At 51.8% G+C, this 21942-nt stretch overlaps 2 protein-coding genes across 2 annotated transcripts; one reads left to right on the top strand and one right to left on the bottom strand.

The window, feature by feature from the left end:
- Positions 1-4020: 4020 nt before the first annotated feature.
- LOC132830219 (uncharacterized) lies at positions 4021-13787 on the bottom strand. The gene is made up of 5 exons (XM_060847751.1): positions 13554-13787; positions 12969-13217; positions 8926-9066; positions 6531-6639; positions 4021-4381 (listed from the first exon to the last, which is right to left on the bottom strand). The coding sequence occupies exons 1-5, from the start codon at positions 13785-13787 to the stop codon at positions 4110-4112; spliced, it is 1005 nt and encodes a 334-aa protein (XP_060703734.1). The 3' UTR covers positions 4021-4109.
- Positions 13788-17569: 3782 nt separating this feature from the next.
- med31 (mediator complex subunit 31) lies at positions 17570-21517 on the top strand. The gene is made up of 4 exons (XM_060847996.1): positions 17570-17803; positions 18826-18900; positions 19408-19504; positions 20897-21517. Exons 1-4 carry the CDS (start codon positions 17773-17775, stop codon positions 21087-21089), a joined length of 396 nt encoding a protein of 131 aa, XP_060703979.1. The 5' UTR covers positions 17570-17772; the 3' UTR covers positions 21090-21517.
- Positions 21518-21942: the final 425 nt, after the last annotated feature.

The raw sequence follows: 21942 nt of genomic DNA, 5'->3' as shown, positions 1-21942 counted from the left end.
TTAGATTTAAAAGCACCTGATAAGTAAAATATTCCTCAATACAACAAGTGCTGATGTGATGACTCCTGGAAGTACTGGGTCAGGCCAGGGCTTGGCTTCCTCAAGATCTCTCAGGGACCTGATGTGGTTGTTAGAGAGGGACAACTTGCATCATTTGCAGCATCTAAGGCAAAGGACAGAGTTTACAAACCAGAGCAAACCTGGGAGACATTTCCACACACAAGGCATGATGGGAGTTTGGTGCACGTTTCTCCAATCGCAATCGATATTGGGTAAAGTGTTAATTTTAAACCAGACGTTTCTGGAAGCTGAAAATATGAAGAGCTGTCACCTGGATAACTACAGTTAGGCCAGAGATCAGCCATTATCTCAGTTAGTGGTAGAACAGGCTTGAGGGGATGAATGGCCTCATTTTATCCCTAGATTTTGACTTGAAGCAATACAATGATAGAACCTAATTGACATAAATGGAAATAAAAAGTGCTCAGGTCACCACCCCCACCTTACAATGGCTACCACACATCACAATCCATACACGCATCCACATGTTAATAAATACTGAGATTAATTCCATCCTCAGGCTAGTAAACACTTTGGATAAAACCTGATGTTAAATAATTGTCACCGCACTATAGGAAGGATATTACTGCATTTAGTAACAGGAGGCAGAGGATGGTAGTAGAAGGCGGTTTGTGTGACTGGAGTGTAGTGTGCAGTCGTGTACCACAGGGATCAGTGCTGGGTCCCTTATCGTTTGTGATATCCATAAATGATGAAGATGGGAATGTGGGAGGGACAGTGATAAGTTTGTGGATGATACAAAGATTGGCCAGGTGGGTGACAGAGGAGGAAGGTGTTAGATTACAGGAGGACATGGATGGATGTGGTAGATGGCAGATCAGTGGAATATGGCATTTAACCCTGATAAATTTGTGGTGATGCGCGTTGGAAGAAGGAACAAGGACATACTGAAAGAATAGCAGGACACAAGGAAGCTCAGAGGAACAGAGGGATCTTGGGAAGCTTGCCCACTGACCTCTGAAGGTGGTGGCACAGGTTAATAGGGGTGTTAAATGGCATATGGAACAATGCTGTCGCTTTAAGGGGTTATTTTGTCCTGATTTTTTTAAGACTGAGGTGCAAGTACTCGGAGAGCCGGTAAACAGCTTGTGAGGGTTTGGGTTTTTTTTTAAGTTGCAACAATAGAGGCAGCATGGCTGGGTGTGACCAGTTCTCACAGACCATGATTTCTCTTTTTCTGTTGTTGTATTTAGAGTTAGCTTTAAGCAGTTGCTGTTGTGGGCATCAAGAAGTGGAAGCTCCTTTTCCCTCGATTAACTGGGAGGATTCTTCCTTGACAGTTAGATTGTAAAATGAATCAAAATCTCTCTTTCTGAATTTGCCTTTTTGCCAAAGGGTGTATTTATGGGATGTTAGTATTACTATATCTATTATACACTTAAGGTTGCCAATGGAGTTAAGGTGTTCTAAGTTCTTCTTTCTTGTGTTGTATTTTAACAACAGTGTGTCTCAGTCAGGCCTGCAGGGGCTGACTCCTGCCACCACAGGAACTGTAAAACCTGCGCCCACACCTCCTCCCTCACCTCCATCCAAGGCCCTAAAGGAGCCTTCCACATCCATCAAAGGTTTACCTGCACATCCACTAATATCATTTATTGTATCCGTTGCTCCCGATGCGGTCTCCTCTACATTGGGGAGACTGGGCGCCTCCTAGCAGAGCGCTTTAGGGAACGTCTCCAAGACACCCGCACCAAGCAACCACACCGCCCCGTGGCCCAACATTTCAACACCCCCTCCCATTCTGCCGAGGACATGGAGGTCCTGGGCCTCCTTCACCGCCGCTCCCTCACCACCAGACGCCTGGAGGAAGAACGTCTCGGAACACTTCAACCCCAGAGCATCAATGCGGACTTCAACAGCTTCCTCATTTCCCCTTCCCCTACTGCATCCTAGTTTCAAACTTCCAGCTCAGCACTGTCCCCATGACTTGTCCAGACTTGTCCGACCTGCCTAGCTCCTTTTCCACCTATCCACTCCACCCTCTCCTCCCTGACCTATCACCTTCATCTCCTCCCCCACTCACCCATTGTACTCTATGCTACTCTCTCCCCACCCCACCCTCCTCTAGCTTATCTCTCCACACTTCAGGCTCACTGCCTTTATTCCTGATGAAGGGCTTTTACCCGAAACGTCGATTTCGCTGCTCGTTGGATGCTGCCTGAACTGCTGTGCTCTTCCAACACCACTGATCCAGAGTCTGGTTTCCAGCACCTGCAGTCATTGTTTTTACCTCTTTGGACCTCCCAGTCACCACCCATTTTAATTCCCAATCCCACTCCCTCTCCAACACGACCATCTTTGGCCTCCTCCATTGCCACAGCAAACCAAATCACAAATTGGAGGAACAACACCTCATCTTCCACCTGGACAGCCTCCAACCCATAGGGCTCAACATTGCATTCTCCAATTTCAAATAAGCTTCCTTCCCATTCCCTGTCTCCCTTCCCAGGCCCTCCCCCTTTCTCACTATACTCCCTGCCACCCACCGGATTCATTCTTCCAAATGTCCAACCAGATTGTACCCTCTACCTGTCTTCACCTATCCCCACTTCACCACCCTGCCCCTGCCACCCCCTTTATCTGCAGCTCCCCCTCACACCCACCCCCAGCCCTGGAGAAGGGTTACACCTGAAATGTTGACTTCTCCACCTCCTGATGCTGCCTGGCTTGCTGTGTTCTTCCAGCCTCCTACCTGTCTATTCCACCACTTCCTCTGGCAGCACATTCTATTCACGCACCACCCTCTGTGTGAAAACATTGCCCTTTAGGTCCCTTTTAATTCTTTCCCTCTCACCCTAAACCTATGCCCTCTAGTTCTGGACTCCCCACCTCAGGGAAAAAACTTTGTCTATTTATCCTATCCATGCCCCTCATGGTTTTATAAACCTCTATAAGGTCACCCCTCAGCCTCCGACGCTCCAGGGAAAACAGCCCCAGCCTGTTCAGCCTCTCCCTGTAGCTCAGATCCTCCAGCCCTGGCAACATCCTTGTAAATCTTTTCTGAACCCTTTCAATTGGCTCTTCCAGTCTTACCAATAACCACCCTGAATATAATTAATGGTTGTGGTACTGTGCTCACGTCCCTGTCTCTGGGATACCAGTCCCAGCTGCTGGCTGTGTTAGAATAAACCTGAACACATTGTTTAAATATTGGTACACTTCCACTGTTCACATTAACAATGCCCTGAGAGAAGAAATTCCTCAGCCCTGGTTTTAAATGGCAGACCCCTTATTCAGAGAGTGTGCTCTTTGTTTTAGCTAACCCCCACCCCTGGTGAAGGGCTAATGAACACTCAGTCTGTGCCCTGTGAAGCCCCCTCGGAATCAGACATGTTTCAAAGCCATCATCTCTCATCCTTCTCAACTCCTTCCGAGTCCAGATGCCCCCACAGGATAGGCCTTGTTACCCCGGTGATGAGCGAGCTGGTATTGTTTAAATCCAATTCCCTGACACTGGGTTGCAATATCTTTAAATCAGGTTTGTGGTTCAAACTGATTATTGCAGTAAGGTCTTGCTTCGTTCAGCTGCCATCTCATTAAAACTTAGCTTTAAAATAAACAAGATTAGAGTGGTGCTGGGAAAACACAGCAGGGCAGGCAGCATCTGAGGAGCAGGAAAATCGACATTCCGGGCAAAAGCCCTTCATCAGGAGGGCTTCATCAAGCCCGTTCCTGATGAAGGGCTTATGCCTGAAATGTTGATTTTCCTGCTCCTCGGATGCTGCCTGCCCTGCTGTGCTTTTCCAGCACCACACTGACCTTGACTCTAATCTCCAGCATCTGCAGTCCTCACTTTTGCCTGTAAAATAAACAGCCTGCCTCAAAGTAATACTCTCCTTTCTCTTTTAATCTAAGAGTCAGTTAACAGGCAACAGTTAATTTTAATAATCAGAAGAAATGAATCACAGTACAACATTAGCAGAGTCTAATAAAGCCCGATTAACACCGTGTTAACATTCTTATTTGATGCCATGGAGTGTCTGGTACAATTTCCTGATGAATCACACAGCTGGAACTCTGTAACTGGCTCAGATATTGGCCCGGAACTCTGGCTTTACCAGGTAGGCCCACATGCTACTGTACGGATGGACAAGGCTCGTTGGCTGCTCCTTGCAATCCACCATGGGCTTCCCTTCATTGGCCCATTTCACCAGCCCCCCCTCCAGGTTGTAGACTCTCAGTGACCTGCGCAGGGTCTGCCCAGCATTACTCGCCAGAAACTCCTCCAGCTTTTGTGCCACTTTGGACGAGCGATATCCCACAGTGCAATAACAGATCACCTCCCTCTCCTCGTTACAATCTGCAAATGACAGAAAAACCAAAGAAACCCCGGTGTGGGACGACAAGTAAAGCCATTATCGGGACAGCTGTAGACTCCAAGAAAATACCAGCGTTGGCAGCAAGCTGAAACAGCCCTGTGGAAAACCATCAGGTTCCCTTCCGATCCATCACCCCTGACATGCCCTTCAATCCCACTCCATCCCTGAATCCTCAATCCCATTGGAGGCCCCAAACCCACTGTATTCTTGGATCTTCCAATCCCACTGGATTCTCAATTCCACTGCTTCCACGGATCCCCAATCCCACTGGATCCCTTAAACCCACTGTTCTTCCAGATCTTAATCCTACTGTTTTCCTGGATGCTCAATCTTACAGAATCTTCAAACCCACTGTCTCTACTGATTCCTAAAGGCACTGTCTTCTCTGGATCTCTAATCCCACTGGAGCTACCAAACCCACCCACCCTGGATCCCAAATCTGACTGGTTCCTTCAGTCCTTAATGCTCACACCTACGGTCTCCTCCATGATCCCAATCTGCCCAGAATCACCTCAGTTGCTGTTTGACCTCAGACTGTTCTCTCCACTCAGCCGGGGAAAGGAAGAGGCAGCAGCAGAAGAGGAGGAGGGGAATGTCAGGGAGTTGGAGGAAAGGGCAGGGAGTGAGCTTGGAGGGGAATCACAAGGGAGGAAGATCATTAGGAGTTGGTGAGAGGAAGGAGTCAAAGGCAGAGCAGGATGGAGGAGAGGAAGGTGAGCAGACGAGGGGGGGTGAACACGGGTGAGATTGTGCAGTTTGATGGAAAGACAAAGAAGAGATAAAGGAGAAAACGAGGTGAGAGAAAGAAGGGACTGAGGAAATGAAAATGGAAAGTGGGTGGGGAGCGAATGAAGGGAGTGAGCAAGAGGAAGGGAGAAAGAGATGGGGAGAGATGTGAGGAGAAGGAGAGAGAGGTGAGGAATGAGTCATAGTGTTAGAGCATGATGTAAAAGTTTTCCAAACTAATCCAGTCCCACTTGCCTGCGCTTGGCCCATATCCCTCTAAACCGTTCCTATTTATGTACCTGTCCAAATCTCTTAAGTGTTGTATCTACCACTTCCTCTGGCAGTTTATCCCACACACGCACCACCCTCTGTGTGAAAAGGTTGCCCCTCAGGTCCCTTTTAAATCTTTCTCCTCTCACTTTAAACATATGCCCTCTAGGTTTGAAATCCCCCACCCTCGGGAAAATATCTTTGTTGTTCAACTTAACCATGCCCCTCGTGATTTTACAAAATGACAATAAGGTCATTTCTAAACCTCCTCCACTCCAGTGAACCAAGTCCCACCCTATCCAGCCCCTCCCTATAACTCACACCCTCCAGGCCTGGCAACATTCTGGTCCATCCTTTCTGACCCCCCCCCAGTTCAATCATATCCTCCCTATAGCAGTGTGACCAGAACTGCACACTGTACGACCAAAGTGGTCTCACCAACGTCCTGTACAACCTCAACATGACACCCCAACTCCTACACTCAACGGTCTGAGTAAACGTTCCAAAGTGTCCTCTTAACCATCCAGCCTACCTGTGATGATGAACTGGCAAAGAATTATGTACCTGAACCCCTAGGTTTCCCTCCTTATTTCCCAACAAAGACAATGGGGAAGAGATTGGAAAAGGTCAGAGAGATTTTGTAAACCCCGAGGAGACACTGAGCAGAAAAGCCTTTGTTCACCACCGTGAGGACAGATAATGTCCTGGGTATTATCACAGAACTCTGTCCGTTACTGTAACTCTTAAAGAAAGGAGTTATCTGGGAGAAACAGAGATCCTGTTTAGATAAACACACGAGTTCTCTCTCCAAGGCAAAACACCCTATTCAACTGGGAAACAAATGAAAGAAAGGAACAGGGAGACAGAGGAGATGGAGAGAGAGAGAAAGAGGGGAAGGTACGAGAGCTCAGGCTGGAGAAGGGAAGGACAGTCAGAATCGGAAAGGGGCAGCACAACATAGTGTCATGAGGAATTCAGGACATCCTCTTCAGACTCTGGGCTGCGACCCCATCTGCTCTGTTGCAGATAGTGTGCACTCTAACCTCATGCACTCTCCCAGGCTGGAGGCCTGTCTACAAAGCACAGAGCCAGAGGGGACAGGAGCCCAGGGATGGGAGTTAGACTGCCCCCTACCTGCCAGGCCCAGCTCCTTGGTCAGATGATCCATATCATTGGTGTCTGGGTCAATGCGAATGGCTCCCTGTAAGTGGCTGACCTCATATTCAGCCGCAGTCCGGACATCCTGAAACAACACGGAGACATTGTTAGGGCAAACACAGGGAGGTGAGCTCCAGCTCATCTGTACGACTCTGGCTCTAACTCAGTTCTTGTGCCAGGTGTGTTTGATGGGGACAGTGTAGAGGGAGCTTTACTCTGTATCTAACCCTGTGCTGACCCTGTCCTGGGTGTGTTTGATGGGGGACAGTGTAGAGGGAGCTTTACTCTATATCTAACCCCCATACTGACCCTGTCCTGGGAGTGTTTGATGGGGGAACAGTGTAGAGGGAGCTTTATTCTGTATCTAACCCCCATGCTGACCCTGTCCTAGGATGGTTTGATGGGAACAGTGTAGAGGGAGCTTTACTCTGTATCTAACCCCCATGCTGACCCTGTCCTGGTGGTGGGGACAGTTTCAAGGGGCTATACTTTGAGTTTAAGAGTTGAAGGAGCTTTACTCTGTATCTATTCTGATGAGCCCACGATAATGGTTAATGTGTTTGTCAGAGGGTAACTCTGGAAGGGAACAGGAGTGCAGTGCTGTGAGGAATGAGGAGCTGGTCCTGTGTTTGGGGTCACTGCTGCTTTCTGAAAGATCCACACTGAAGCCTTTCATGGTGTGGTTCTGTTTGGAATGGTAATTTCCCCTCTCAGTGTGATCTCAGTGTTTGTACAATGGTTGCATTGTAATTACGAGCAAATACTGAAGGACAGCTAATCCCACCTCAGTGTTTAATTACAAATAGCCACTCAGTACTTGACCAACGTATTTGCTATAGATTGATGCCAGGTTTTGTCATCAACACACGTCATGTGGTGGAAACAGCCAGCAAAGAAAAGGGTCAGGGAGTGTGGGAACATCTCTGAGATGAAAGCCAGTGTCTCTCACACACACAGACACAGACAGAAGCTCATATCTCATCTTCAGCACTTTCGACTGGACACATTCAATCCAGGCAGCACCACCACTGGTCACAACATTCTGGCAGACCAGTTGCTGAATGGAATATAAACTGGGTCACGGGGGGAACGCCTGGTCCCCAGCTCAGGGCAGATTAATGAGCTGTATGACAGTGTGTTATCACAGAGCAGAGTCAGGGTGAAGACAGGGTGTCACAATTACTCAGTGGGACTGAAGAACTGAAAACACTGATGTGGAGAGACATATAAAAGTTCCGAAAGGGGGTTATAAAACATTACAGATGCACTAAACCATACATGGATGTTTATGAATGCTGCTTAATACGTATATGCAAATTCATGATGTATCTACAACACAGATGTGGAGGTGTAAGGGTCAGTGTTGGACTGGGGTGGACAAGGTCAGAAGTCACATGACACTAGGTTATAGTCCAACAGGTTTATTGAAATCACAAGCTTTCAGAGCGCTGCCCCTTCATCAGCTGCAGTGTCTGTTGGACTATAACCTGGTGGTATGGGACTTCTGACTTTCTACAACACAGAGACAGACCATTCAGCCCATCTGCTCCTTGATGGTGTTCCTGCAATACACAAGCCCCCACCCTGTCACCATTTCCTTTTAATGTTTTCTTCCTCGTGTTTATCCCCTTTCAGTATATCAGCAGGAGCTACATGGACCATTCCCTGTGGGCGCAACTCCCACTTTCTCAGGCTGCTTTGCAAGCGTGCAGTGACTGGTAATGGCAACCTGATCCTCACTGAGAAGCCAGAGACAGTTAGAGAGGGACCCTAACCCCAACCTTAACCCAGCAATGGGGCTAACCAGATTATACAGTCTGCTCCTTCAGCTCTTCGTATTAGACAGAGACTGGGGCTCGACCAGCCTGCACTGACAGGACATTACAAACCAATCTGCTGTTCGATGTGCTTCTGTAATGAGATAGCACTAACCAAACAATTCTGACTGAGCTAACCACTACACTAAGAACCAGTTTAAGATAACCAGTTGATTGTTATGTGGCTCATTCTCATATGCCAGAAGTGATATACGCTCAATTGCAGGGACCTATTCTCTGTAAACTTAAGGGGAACTTGACCCTTTCAGGGGTTTGGGGGAGTCACCAGTTGCTTATTGATTTCTTCATCACCATGCCTCAGCCAATCAGAATCAACCTGCCAACTAATCAGCAAATTGCAGTCATTGCTTGAAATGTGGCACTCTTGTGTGTGTGTCCTGATGGGAGCAACACAAGAGATTTCATCCACGTGTCTCTCTCTCTTTCTGTTCAGCAATACCATGGATTGTTGATCAAATTAATGTTTTAGATATATATAAACCATCCTTCCAACTTATAAACTTGATATAAAAGAATCACTCAGTGTTTATTACCAGCAACAGGACCTGGTTCCGATTCTCTGCTATCTGCTGCTCAGTGCTGTCTGAACTCCGGTCTTGCACTAAGTTAAAACTCTTTCGAATCCACAGGATCACAAGCTCCATTCTCTCAGCAGCGAGGACTTCCACGTGGAACTGAGGAGGGAACTGGATCTTAACATTGTGTCAGAAGGGATTGATGAGGAGAAACATGTTAACACTCACTGCAGGAATCTACAGGGACCAGTCCAGGATACAGAAAAGCACATGAGGAATATTGGTGATCTGCTTGAGAGACAGAGAGAGAGAGAGAGAGAGAAAGACAGAGAGGAGAGAGAGAGCCAGAAATTGAGAGAGCTAGAGAAAGACAGTAAGAGAGAAAGAGAGTGAGAAAGAGAGAGCGAGATGGAAAAAAAATGGAAAGTGAGAGAGAGAGAGAGAGGGAGAGAAAGAGAGCAAGAGATAGAGAGAAACATCCAGACACAAAGCAAAGGCAGAGACACACACTGAGCCAAACAACACTCTGCTATTGTCCTGTGGGTCCCCATCAGATAAACCTCCCCAGAGAACCTGACAGGAATGATTCAGCAAACAGGGCCTGAGATGTCAGGATAGGTGACTGAAGGATTTGAAAACAAGGATGTGAATGTTTAGAATTTATTGAACTGGGAGCTAGTGTAGGACCGCAAGGACAGGGAGCAGTGAGAGTTAGGTGTGGGCAGCAGTGTATCAGATAAGTTGAGGAAGATGGAGGCTGGTGAGGAGAATTCACGGGATAGTTAAGGTTAGAGGTGAGTACGGCACAGACGAGGGGTTAGCAGCAGATAGCGCAACCCCGGGGTGGGGGGGCAAGCTTTCAGGAGCAGAAATCAATAACAGACAGGGCATGAGGGCAGAGGTTCAACTCAAGGTCAAATAGGGTGGTGAGGTATGTGCTCAGCAGAGTACATTAAAATAAAACACAGGGTAATGTCTGTCCAAATTGCAGGCTCAAAGCATAAATACACATTAAACTGCACCCTGTAAATAGCCGCAGCTGATTGCGTGCAAGAGCAAGACGTTGAATCATATTTACTCGCAAGGATTCTCCAAGTAATTAGTGAAAGAAACAAAAGTAATGCAAGGTGGAATATTTTCACACACCGAATGGGCAGCACGGTGGTTCGGTGGTTAGCACCGCTGCCTCCCAGCACCAGGGACCTGGGTTCGGTTCCACCCTCAGGTGACTGACTGTGTGGAGTTTGCACATTCTCCCCGTGTCTGTGTGGGTTTCCTCCGGGTGCTCCGGTTTCCTCCCACAGCCCAAAGATGTGCAGGTCAGGGTGGATTGGCCATGAGGAGTGCAGAGTTAGAGTAGTGGATGGATCTGTTTAGGATGCTCTTCAGAGGGTTAGTGTGGACTTGATGGGTGAATGGCCTACTTCCACACTGCAGGGATTCTACAAACGCACTGTCTGAGAATGTACAGAAGGCAGGTTAAGTTGAGACTGGTATAATCGTTCATTTGAGGAGACAGTGCAGACATGATGGGCCAAATGGCCTCCTCCTGCACCTTAATGATTCTTCTGTATGTGAAAACAACAGTGTGTAGGGTTAATAGGCAACAGGCAGGGAAGTGGTGATAGTGAAGAAGGCGTTCCTTTATTGGTCAGAGTATTAAGTATAAGAGTTGGGAGGTCCTGTTGGAGCTGTACAGGACATCGGTTAGGCTACTTTTGGAATACTGTGTGCAATTCTGGTCTCTCTCCTATAGGAAGGATGTTGTGAGACTTGAAAGGGTTCAGAAAGGATGTTGCCAGGATTGGAGGGTTTGAGCTACAGGGAGAGGTTGAATAGGATAGGGCTGTTTTCCCTGGAGCATCGGAGGCTGAGGGGTGACCTTATAGAGGTTTATAAAATCATGAGGGTCATGGATAGGGTGGGGCAGTCCAGAACTAGAGGGGCATAGGTTTAAGGTGAAAGGAGAAAGATTTAAAAGGGACCTAAGGGGCAACTTTTTCACACAGAGGGTGGTACGTGTATGGAATGAGCTGCTAGAGGATGTGGTGGAGGCTGATACAATTACAGCATTTAAAAGGCGTCTGGATGGGTATATGAATAGGAAAGGAAATGGCCCACATGTTGGCAAATGGGACTAGATTGATTTAGAATATCTGGTCAGTATGAACGAGTTGGACCGAAGGGTCTGTTTCTGTGCTGTATATCTCTATGACAATATGTGGGGAGCCAGTATACACATTTCACAATGAACCACCCTCTGTGTGAAAAAGTTGCCCCTCAGGTCCCTTTTAAACCTTTCTCCTCTCACCTCAAAAATATGCCCCCTAGTTTTGAAGACCCCAACCCTAGGAAAAAGACACTTTGTCTATGTCCCTCATGATCTTATAAACCTCTATAAGGTCACTCTGAACCATCAACACCCCAGGGAAAAAGGTGCCAGCCTCTGCTTTTAACTCTTTTCTGAACCCTCTTTAATTTAATAATATCCTTCTTACAACAGGGCAACCAGAATTGTACACAGTATTCCAGAAGGGCTCCCAACCTACATGCTATATAACTTCAACATGACGTCCCAATATGCTAAACACCCTGTGATGTGACTGTCCTGTGTCAGTTCGGCATCCTCTCTGAAAAAGCGAACCTTAATTTTATTCGTTCAAGAATCGGGAACGATCCAAATAACCTCTGTTGTGCTGCGCACATACTTGGTGGGTGTGTCTCAGTAGATTAGGTTAATTCCAATCTGAACCCAGTAAGTTCTGGGTTCTCAAAATGTCTGAGTAAGTCACTGTGTCAGTGATCAGCTCCCTTGACATGAGAACATGAGGTGCCTGAGTCACATCCAAAATACTAATGCCTCAAAACCAGACAAGCCGTAAAACATTTGCCACAATTTATTAAAGTAAGTACCTTCAATATCAGAAAACTTCCCAAGGCCTAATCGAAAACTGCAACGCAGAGCAGGAGATGATAACAAAATCCAAAGAGGTGGGATTTAAGATATGGGAAGGGCGTGGATTCCAAAGGTAGAAGGTGAAAATGCAGCAAATATTCTGGCAATTTCTGTGGAGAGGAAGAGGTTGGGGCAGGGAGAGGGGGATGGGGGTTTGAAATAACTGCACAGAAGCCAGTATCCCATCACCAAGTCACTCTTAATTTACTTGTACACTGACTGTAGCTAGCTAGATCAGAGTCAGTCCCCTGACTTGAGGAGATTCTAAATCCTCTGATTATATTGGTCAGCCAAGGGTTCCTGATTGTCCCAGGTTAACAACCCCAATCAAGGATCTCGAAATCAACAAGATCCACGTGGTTCCAGTCACTACAAGGGGTAAATATTTGGCATTCAGGCTCGGTTTCAGAGCTTCACCTACCTCAAACACAACAGCATCTTGAATTATCCCTATCCTATTTTGGATCAAATGGGCATCGGAACAGAAGGAGGCCATTCAACCCATCAAGTCTGCTCCATTACTCAGTGAGAGGGAGAGAGAGAGAGAGGAGGGTGGAAAAACACAGCAAACCAGGCACCATCAGGAGGTGAAGTCAATGTTTTGGATGTAACCCTTCTTCAGGTCTGGGGGTGGGTGTGGAGCAAACTGCAGATAAAGAGGGTGGTGGGGTCAGGGTGGGGAAGTGGGGAAAGGTGACGATAGGTAGAGGGTATGATCTGGTTGGTCAATGGGAGGAATGAATCCGGTAGTTGGCCAGGAGCAGTGGAAGGGAGGGGAGGGGCTGGGAATGGAGTCGGGAATGGGAAGGGAGGTTATAACTCAACGCAGATGATGGCTGATCTGATAACCTTTAGCCCCACTTGCTTGTCATTTCCCCAGATCCCTTGATTCCCAAACCTTTCCCGAGAATGTGTCTCCTCTGCAGCAGACCCTGAGCCTGTATTCACCACATTCTCTAAACTTCTCCACATGCTCAGGGCAGTAATGCAGTCAGCCCAACCCCAGATTCTCCTTCTGCAACAGGATTCCTCTGACAGGTATAACTTCCTGCACCTTCCCTGGGGACAGTCCTTCATCCCAGGGGGCAGCACCTCTAGTGACCACCTCCTCCTGATGGTCCTCCAGCCCAGGGGGTGGCATCACCTCCTCCTGATGGTCCTCCAGCCCAGGGGGTGGCATCACCTCCTCCTGATGGTCCTCCAGCCGAGGGGGCAGCACCACCTCCTGCTGATGGTCCTCCAGCCCAGGGGTCAGCACCAACTCCTCCTGATGGTCCTCCAGCCCAGGGGGCAGCACCACCTCCTCCTCGTGATCCACCAGCCCAGGACACAGCATCACCTCCTCCTGATAGTCCTCCAGCCCAGGGGGCAGCACCACCTCCTCATGATGGTCCTCCAGCCCAGAGGGCAGCACCACCTCCTCCTGATGATCCTCCAGTCCAGGGCACAGCATCACCTCCTCATGATGGTCCTCCAGCCCAGGGGGCAGCACCACCTCCTCCTGATGGTCCTCCAGCCCAGGGGGCAGCACCACCGCCTCTTGATGGTCCTCCAGCCCAGGGGGCGGCATAACCTCCTCCTGATGGTCCTCCAACCCAGGTGGCGGCATCACCTCCTCATGATGGTCCTCCAGCCCAGGGGGCAGCACCACCTCCTCCTGATGGTCCTCCAGCCCAGGGGGCAGCACCACCTCCTCCTGATGGTCCTCCAGCCAAGGGGGCAGCACCACCTCCTCCTGATGATCCTCCAGCCCAGGGGGCAGCACCACCGCCTCATGATGGTCCTCCAGCCCAGAGGGCAGCACCACCTCCTCCTGATGATCCTCCAGTCCAGGGCACAGCATCACCACCTCATGATGGTCCTCCAGCCCAGGGGGCAGCACCACCTCTTCATGATGGTTCTCCAGCCCAGGGGGCAACATCATCTCCTCCTGATGGTCCTCCAGCCCAGGGGGGGGGGCATCACCTCTTTCTGATGGTCCTCCTGGCCAGAGGGAAGCACCACCTCCTCCTGATGGTTCTCCAGCCCAGGGGGCAGCACCACCTCCTCATGATGGTCCTCCAGCCAAGGGGGTGGCATCACCTCCTCATAATGGTCCTCCAGCCCAGAGGGTGGCATCACCTCCTCCTGATGGTCCTCCAGCCCAGGGGGCAGCATCACCTCCTCCTGATGGTCCTCCTGGCCAGGGGGCAGCACCACCTCCTCCTGATGGTCGTCCAGTCCAGGGGGCGGCACCACCTCCTCCTGATGGTCCACCTGGCCAGAGGGCGGCATCACCTCTTCATGATGGTTCTCCAGCCCATGGGGCAGCATCACCTCCTCCTGATGATCCTCCAGCCCAGGGGGCAGCACCACCTCCTCCTGATGGTCCTCCAGCCCAGGGGGCAGCACCACCTCCTCCTGATGGTCCTCCAGCCCAGGGGGCAGCACCACCTCCTCCTGATGGTCCTCCAGCCCAGGGGGCAGCACCACCTCCTCCTGATGATCCTCCAGCCCAGGGGGCAGCACCACCGCCTCTTGATGGTCCTCCAGCCCAGGGGGCGGCATAACCTCCTCCTGATGGTCCTCCAGCCCAGGGGGCAGCACCACCGCCTGTTGATGGTCCTCCAGCCCATGGGGCAGCATCACCTCCTCCTGATGATCCTCCAGCCCAGGGGGCAGCACCACCTCCTCCTGATGATCCTCCAGCCCAGGGGGCAGCACCACCTCCTCCTGATGGTCCTCCAGCCCAGGGGGCAGCACCACCTCCTCCTGATGGTCCTCCAGCCCAGGGGGAAGCACCACCTCCTCCTGATGGTCCTCCAGCCCATGGGGCAGCATCACCTCCTCCTGATGATCCTCCAGCCCAGGGGGCAGCACCACCTCCTCCTGATGGTCCTCCAGCCCAGGGGGCAGCACCACCGCCTCTTGATGGTCCTCCAGCCCAGGGGGCGGCATAACCTCCTCCTGATGGTCCTCCAGCCCAGGGGGCAGCACCACCGCCTGTTGATGGTCCTCCAGCCCATGGGGCAGCATCACCTCCTCCTGATGATCCTCCAGCCCAGGGGGCAGCACCACCTCCTCCTGATGATCCTCCAGCCCAGGGGGCAGCACGATCGCCTCTTGATGGTCCTCCAGCCCAGGGGGCGGCATCACCTCCTCCTGATGGTCCACCTGGCCAGGGGGAAGCACCACCTCCTCTTGATGGTCCTCCAGCCCAGGGGGCAGCACTACCTCCTCCTGATGGTCCTCCAGCCGAGGGGGCAGCACCACCTCCTCTTGATGGTCCTCCAGCCCAGGGGGAAGCACCACCGCCTCTTGATGGTCCTCCAGCCCAGGGGGCAGCACCACCGCCTCTTGATGGTCCTCCAGCCCAGGGGGCAGCACCACCGCCTCTTGATGGTCCTCCAGCCCAGGGGGCGGCATCACCTCCTCCTGATGGTGCTCCAGTCCAGGGGGCGGCACCACCTCCTCTTGATGGTCCTCCAGCCCAGGGGGCAGCACCACCGCCTCTTGATGGTCCTCCAGCCCAGGAGGCGCATCACCTCCTTCTGATGGTCCTCCAGCCCAGGGGGCGGCATCACATCTTCCTGATTGTCCTCCTGGCCAGGGGGAAGCACCACCTCCTCCTGATGGTCCTCCAGCCCAGGGGGCAGCACTACCTCCTCCTGATGGTCCTCCAGCCGAGGGGGCAGCACCACCGCCTCTTGATGGTCCTCCAGCCCAGGAGGCGCATCACCTCCTTCTGATGGTCCTCCAGCACAGGGGGCGGCATCACATCTTCCTGATTGTCCTCCTGGCCAGGGGGAAGCACCACCTCCTCTTGATAGTCCTCCAGCCCAGGGGGCAGCATCACCTCCTCCTGATGATCCTCCAGCCCAGGGCACAGCATCACCACCACATGGTGGTCCTCCAGCCCAGGGGGCAGCACCACCTCTTCATGATGGTTCTCCAGCCCAGGGGGCAACATCATCTCCTCCTGATGGTTCTCCAGCCCAGGGGGCGGCATCACATCTTCCTGATGGTCCTCCTGGCCAGGGGGAAGCACCACCTCCTCCTGATGATCCTCCAGCCCAGGGGGCAGCACCACCGCCTCGATGGTCCTCCAGCCCAGGGGGCGGCATCACCTCCTCCTGATGGTCCTCCAACCCAGGGGGCAGCACCACCGCCTGTTGATGGTCCTCCAGCCCATGGGGCAGCATCACCTCCTCCTGATGATCCTCCATCCAGGGGGCAGCACCACCGCCTGTTGATGGTCCTCCTGGCCAGGGGGAAGCACCACCTCCTCCTGATGATCCTCCAGCCCATGGGGCAGCATCACCTCCTCCTGATGGTCCTCCAGCCCAGGGGGCAGCACCACCGCCTCTTGATGGTCCTCCAGCCCAGGGGGCGGCATCACCTCCTCCTGATGGTCCTCCAACCCAGGGGGCAGCACCACCGCCTGTTGATGGTCCTCCAGCCCATGGGGCAGCATCACCTCCTCCTGATGATCCTCCAGCCCAGGGGGCAGCACCACCGCCTCTTGATGGTCCTCCAGCCCAGGGGGCAGCACCACCTCCTCCTGATGGTCCTCCAGCCCAGGGGGCAGCACCACCGCCTCTTGATGGTCCTCCAGCCCAGGGGGCAGCACCACCTCCTCCTGATGGTCCTCCAGCCCAGGGGGCGGCATCACCTCCTCCTGATGGTCCACCTGGCCAGGGGGAAGCACCACCTCCTCCTGATGATCCTCCAGCCCAGGGGGCAGCACCACCTCCTCCTGATGATCCTCCAGCCCATGGGGCAGCATCACCTCCTCCTGATGATCCTCCAGCCCAGGAGGCAGCACCACCTCCTCCTGATGGTCCTCCAGCCCAGGGGGCAGCACCACCGCCTCTTGATGGTCCTCCAGTCCAGGGGGCGGCATCACCTCCTCCTGATGGTCCACCTGGCCAGGGGGAAGCACCACCTCCTCCTAATGATCCTCCAGCCCAGGGGGCAGCACCACCGCCTCTTGATGGTCCTCCAGCCCAGGGGGCGGCACCACCTCCTCCTGATGGTCCTCCAGCCCAGGGGGCAGCACCACCTCCTCCTGATGGTCCTCCAGCCCAGGGGGCAGCACCACCGCCTCTTGATGGTCCTCCAGCCCAGGGGGCGGCATCACCTCCTCCTGATGGTCCACCTGGCCAGGGGGAAGCACCACCTCCTCCTGATGATCCTCCAGCCCAGGGGGCAGCACCACCGCCTCTTGATGGTCCTCCAGCCCAGGGGGCGGCATCACCTCCTCCTGATGGTCCTCCATCCAGGGGGCAGCACCACCGCCTGTTGATGGTCCTCCAGCCCATGGGGCAGCATCACCTCCTCCTGATGATCCTCCAGCCCAGGGGGCAGCACCACCTCCTCCTGATGGTCCTCCAGCCCAGGGGGCAGCACCACCGCCTCTTGATGGTCCTCCAGCCCATGTGGCAGCATCACCTCCTCCTGATGGTCCACCTGGCCAGGGGGAAGCACCACCTCCTCCTGATGATCCTCCAGCCCAGGGGGCAGCACCACCGCCTGTTGATGGTCCTCCAGCCCATGGGGCAGCATCACCTCCTCCTGATGATCCTCCAGCCCAGGGGGCAGCACCACCTCCTCCTGATGGTCCTCCAGCCCAGGGGGCAGCACCACCGCCTCTTGATGGTCCTCCAGCCCAGGGGGCGGCATCACCGCCTCTTGATGGTCCTCCAACCAGGGGGCGGCATCACCTCCTCCTGATGCTCTTCATTTGGAAGCGGGCGCCGGGAGGAGCAAGAGGTTTGTGTGCGGCTGGTCAGTTCTATCCGTTCTGGTGATTGAATTGACGAGAAAGTGCTGTAACTAGTACCGACAAAGAGAAGGGTCGGATCTGATTAATCGGAGTTGCTGTTAACACTGAATCTGTTTGAGCGGGAGGTGGAGAAACGAAACAAACAATGACGGCCGCAGCAGCCGCCATGGAGACAGGTGAGGAGCGGAAGTGTGTGACCCTGTGGCTGAGCGGGGCGGAAGTGTGTGACCCGGTGGCTGAGCGGGGCGGAAGTGTGTGACCCGGTGGCTGAGCGGGGCGGAAGTGTGTGACCCGGTGGCTGAGCGGGGCGGAAGTGTGTGACTTTGTGGCTGAGCGGGGCGGAAGTGTGTGACCCTGAGGCTGAGCGGGGCGGAAGTGTGTGACCCTGTGGCTGAGCGGGGCGGAAGTGAGGGTCTTGATACTGGGGAAAAAGATTTTGCTGCTAATTGGCTAAAGAAAAGAGGAGATTCAACCTCTCGAGTGATTGGCTGTGTAGATTCGATGGGTTTGTTTTGTTATTAATTGAGACTGTGGAGAAAGTGAGGACTGTGACGTTTCGGCCTTGGACATTTCTTCCTCCACCTCCACGCCCATCCAGACTCCCACCTCCCTTAAGGACTCCGTCTCCCACCTCCAGCACACCCCATCCATCTGGACATCCTGTGCTGGTCTGTTACCCACCCTTGACCTCTTCATTTCCAACTGCTGCTGTGACATAGACCGCCTCAACCTGTCAATCTGCCTTACCCACTCCAACCTCTCACCCTTGCAATGCGCAGCCCTTCAGTCCCTCCGCTCCAACCCTAACATCATCATCCAACCAACAGACAAGGGGGCGCAGTGGTAGTTTGGCGCACCGACCTCTACGCTGATGAAGACAAGCGCCAACTCGCAGACACCTCCTCCCACTGCTCTTTATCCCCGACCTTATCTCCCATCACTAAACTATCCTCTTCCAGATCATAGCTATAGGAAGAGGTCATTTGACCACTCAAGCATACTCTGCCAATCAATAAGACCGTGGCTGATCTGACTCAAGTCTCAACTCGACTTGTCCATCTGACTTCAACCTATGACCCCCATTCTCAATCAAAAATTATTTTATGTTGTATTTTAAATGTAATGACTTGGGTTGAAATTGTGCCATCAGGTGGCAAGTAACTTGTCCTTTTTCTCTCTCTCCCCCTCATTATATCAGAGGAACAGGCAAAACTGCGATTTCAGGTGGAGCTGGAGTTTGTACAGTGTCTGGCGAACCCAAACTACCTGAACTGTAAGTGTCAGTGGGATCCTGCTGGGCAATTGTAAAGATGCTGTTTGCAGCAATAATGTTGAAATCACTGAACATCATTTCAGCTCCCAACAGGAGTATCTCTCCTTTGTGCCTCAGTTAACAGATCAATGTCGTTGTCAGTCTCTTAAAGATTGTCTGTGATCAAAACAGAGTTGGGCCCATGGATGGAGACTGACTGAGAGGGAAGTGAATCTCCCCTGGTATAGGAGCCCTGGGTGGAGAAGGGGAAGTGCAGGGGGCACTGAGCACCAAAGTGTTGCAGACAGAGACCAGGCTGCTTCAGTGAGGTGTAACCCAGCACCAGGTGCAATGCACTTGAAGACTATAATAGTTCCACTCACCTTGGTGAAGTGATGTCCATGGTGACAGGGACCACCTCCCCTTGTATCCTGGGGTGGTCCTCCCTGGTTAACAGTATCATTCTTTCTTTAACACTACCATGCTGTTAGTGACAATACAACATTTTTTGTTTTTTCGATGTGGCAGTTTTGGCACAGCGAGGGTACTTCAGAGACCGAACATTTGTCAATTACTTCAAGTATCTGCTGTACTGGAAGGAGCCGGAATATGCCAAGTACCTGAAGTAAGTATCCACCCCAGGCGATGCCTTTGCCAGGGAGAGGATTGGATAGCTTTTCACCTTGATCTGTGTCACAAGATTATTATCCAGGATAACCCCAACTGCCATCCGTTCCACTCCTGAAGGCTCTTCACTTGGGTAAAATGCATTCAGTCAAATTGTCCAACACGGTCTGTCATGAATGAGAGGAACAGCACCCCCATCAAACACTCCCAGGACATGGACAGCATGGGGTTAGATGCAGAGTAAAGCTCCATCTCACTGTCCCCCCATCAAACACTCTCAGGACAGGGACAGCATAGGGGTTAGGTACAGAGTAAAGCTCTCTCTACACCATCCCCGTCGAACACTCCCAGGGCATGGACTGCGCGGGGTTAGATACTGAGTATTTGTACAAGTTTTCCCCAGTGTTTCCTGAAGTTCCTTTCCATTCCCTAGTCTCTATCCCGCTCTAACTCCACGCTTTTCTCTTGTCCCTGCAGCCTCTGCTGAGACCTCTTTATCAGAACATAGAACAGTACAGGCCCTTCGGCCATCGATGTTGTGCTGGCCTTTTATCTTACTCTAAGATCAGACTAACTCACATCCCCTTCGTTGTATTAACTTCCATGTGTCTATCCAAGACTCGCTTAAAGGTCCCCAATGTATCTGACTCTAATATTGCTGCTGGCAGTGCATTCCACACACACCCCACTCTGTGTAAAGACCCTCCCTCTGACATCTCCCCATAATCTTCCTCCAGTCATCTATTATGCCCCCGTGATAGTCATTCCCACCCTGGGAAAAAGCCTCTGTCTATCCGCTCGATACCTCTCCTCTTCTTGTACACCTCCAACAAGTCACCTCTCATCCTTCTTCGCTCCAATGAGAAAAGCCCTAGCTCCCTCCACCTTTCTTCATAAGACATGCCCTCCAGTCCAGGCAGCATCCTGGTAAATCTCCTGTGCACCCTCTCTAAAGCTTTCACATTCTTCCTATGATGCGGTGACCAGAACTGAACACAATATTCCAAGTGTGGGTCTAACCAGGGCTCTATACAGCTGCAGCATAACCTCGCGGCTTTTAAACTCAATCCCCCTGCTGGTGAGAGCCAATACACTATATACCTTCTTAACAACCCTATCAATTTGGGTGGCAACTTTGAAGGAACTATGTACATGGACCCCAAGATCCTTCTGTTCCTCCATTCAGCCGAGAATCCTGCCTTTAACCCTGTGTTGTGCATTCAAATTTGACCTTCCAAAGTGAGTGACTTCACACTTTTGCAGGTGGAACTCCATCAGTCACTTATTAGCCTAATTCTGCATCCTGTCAATGTCCCTTTGCAACCTACACCAGCCCTCCATCCAATCCACAACTCCAGTCTGTGTCTCACTGTCTGTGCCTGTGTGACAGGTATCCCCAATGCCTCCACATGCTGGAGCTGCTGCAGTATGAGCACTTCCGCAAGGAGCTGGTCAACGCGCAGTGTGCCAAGTTCATCGATGAGCAGCAACTACTGCACTGGCAGCATTATTCCCGGAAACGAGTGAGGCTGCAGCAAGCACTCGCTGAGCAACAACAGCAGAACATCACACCCAGCAAGTGAGAGGATTGTACCGTGGGGGTGAGAGAACCCTGACAGGATGTGTGAGGAAGCCTGATCCTGAAGTGATGATATACAGACATTTAATGCAGTGGCATTGAGGAGGTCCTAGGGAGCTGCAAGGACAATCCTCCCCTCTGTATCTCGGTTACATGGAGCACAGATTAACAGACAGGATTGAGCCATGTGTCTCCTGTTTGGGCCTGGGCTGAATGTTGTATGTGAAGCAGTAATGTAGTTGTGTCTTGGACTGAAGAAGCTAAATTCATAAAGATTAATTCTGGAAAGTGAACTGAGATGGCACAGAGCAGACCACAGCTGCATTGGGAATGTTAGTTTTTAATATGTGAATAGATAGTGTAATGTCGTCTCAAGGATTCACATCTGTGTTAGAGTTGTTTGTGAAATAATAAACCCAGTGGTTACTACAATGTCTCTGTGACTGTATAAAATTTGCAAAAGGAGTACTGGTGGGTACAGGTCTGTCCCTGTATAACACTGGGGTACAGTACCGGTGGGGACAGGTCTGTCCCTGTATAACACTGGGGTACAGTACTGGTGGGGACAGGTCTGTCCCTGTGTAACACTGGGGGACAGTACCGGTGGGGACAGGTCTGTCCCTGTGTAACACTGGGGGACAGTACCGGTGGGGACAGGTCTGTCCCTGTGTAACACTGGGGGACAGTACCGGTGGGGACAGGTCTGTCACTGTGTAACACTGGGGGACAGTACCGGTGGGGACAGGTCTGTCACTGTGTAACACTGGGGTACAGTACCGGTGGGGACAGGTCTGTCCCTGTGTAACACTGGGGTACAGTACTGATGGGGACAGGTCTGTCCCTGTATAACACTGGGG

The sequence above is a fragment of the Hemiscyllium ocellatum genome, chromosome 31, assembly GCF_020745735.1.
Source record: "Hemiscyllium ocellatum isolate sHemOce1 chromosome 31, sHemOce1.pat.X.cur, whole genome shotgun sequence".
In the NCBI taxonomy this organism is placed as follows: Eukaryota; Metazoa; Chordata; class Chondrichthyes; order Orectolobiformes; family Hemiscylliidae; genus Hemiscyllium; species Hemiscyllium ocellatum.
This window is presented reverse-complemented; position numbering and strand designations above follow the sequence as displayed.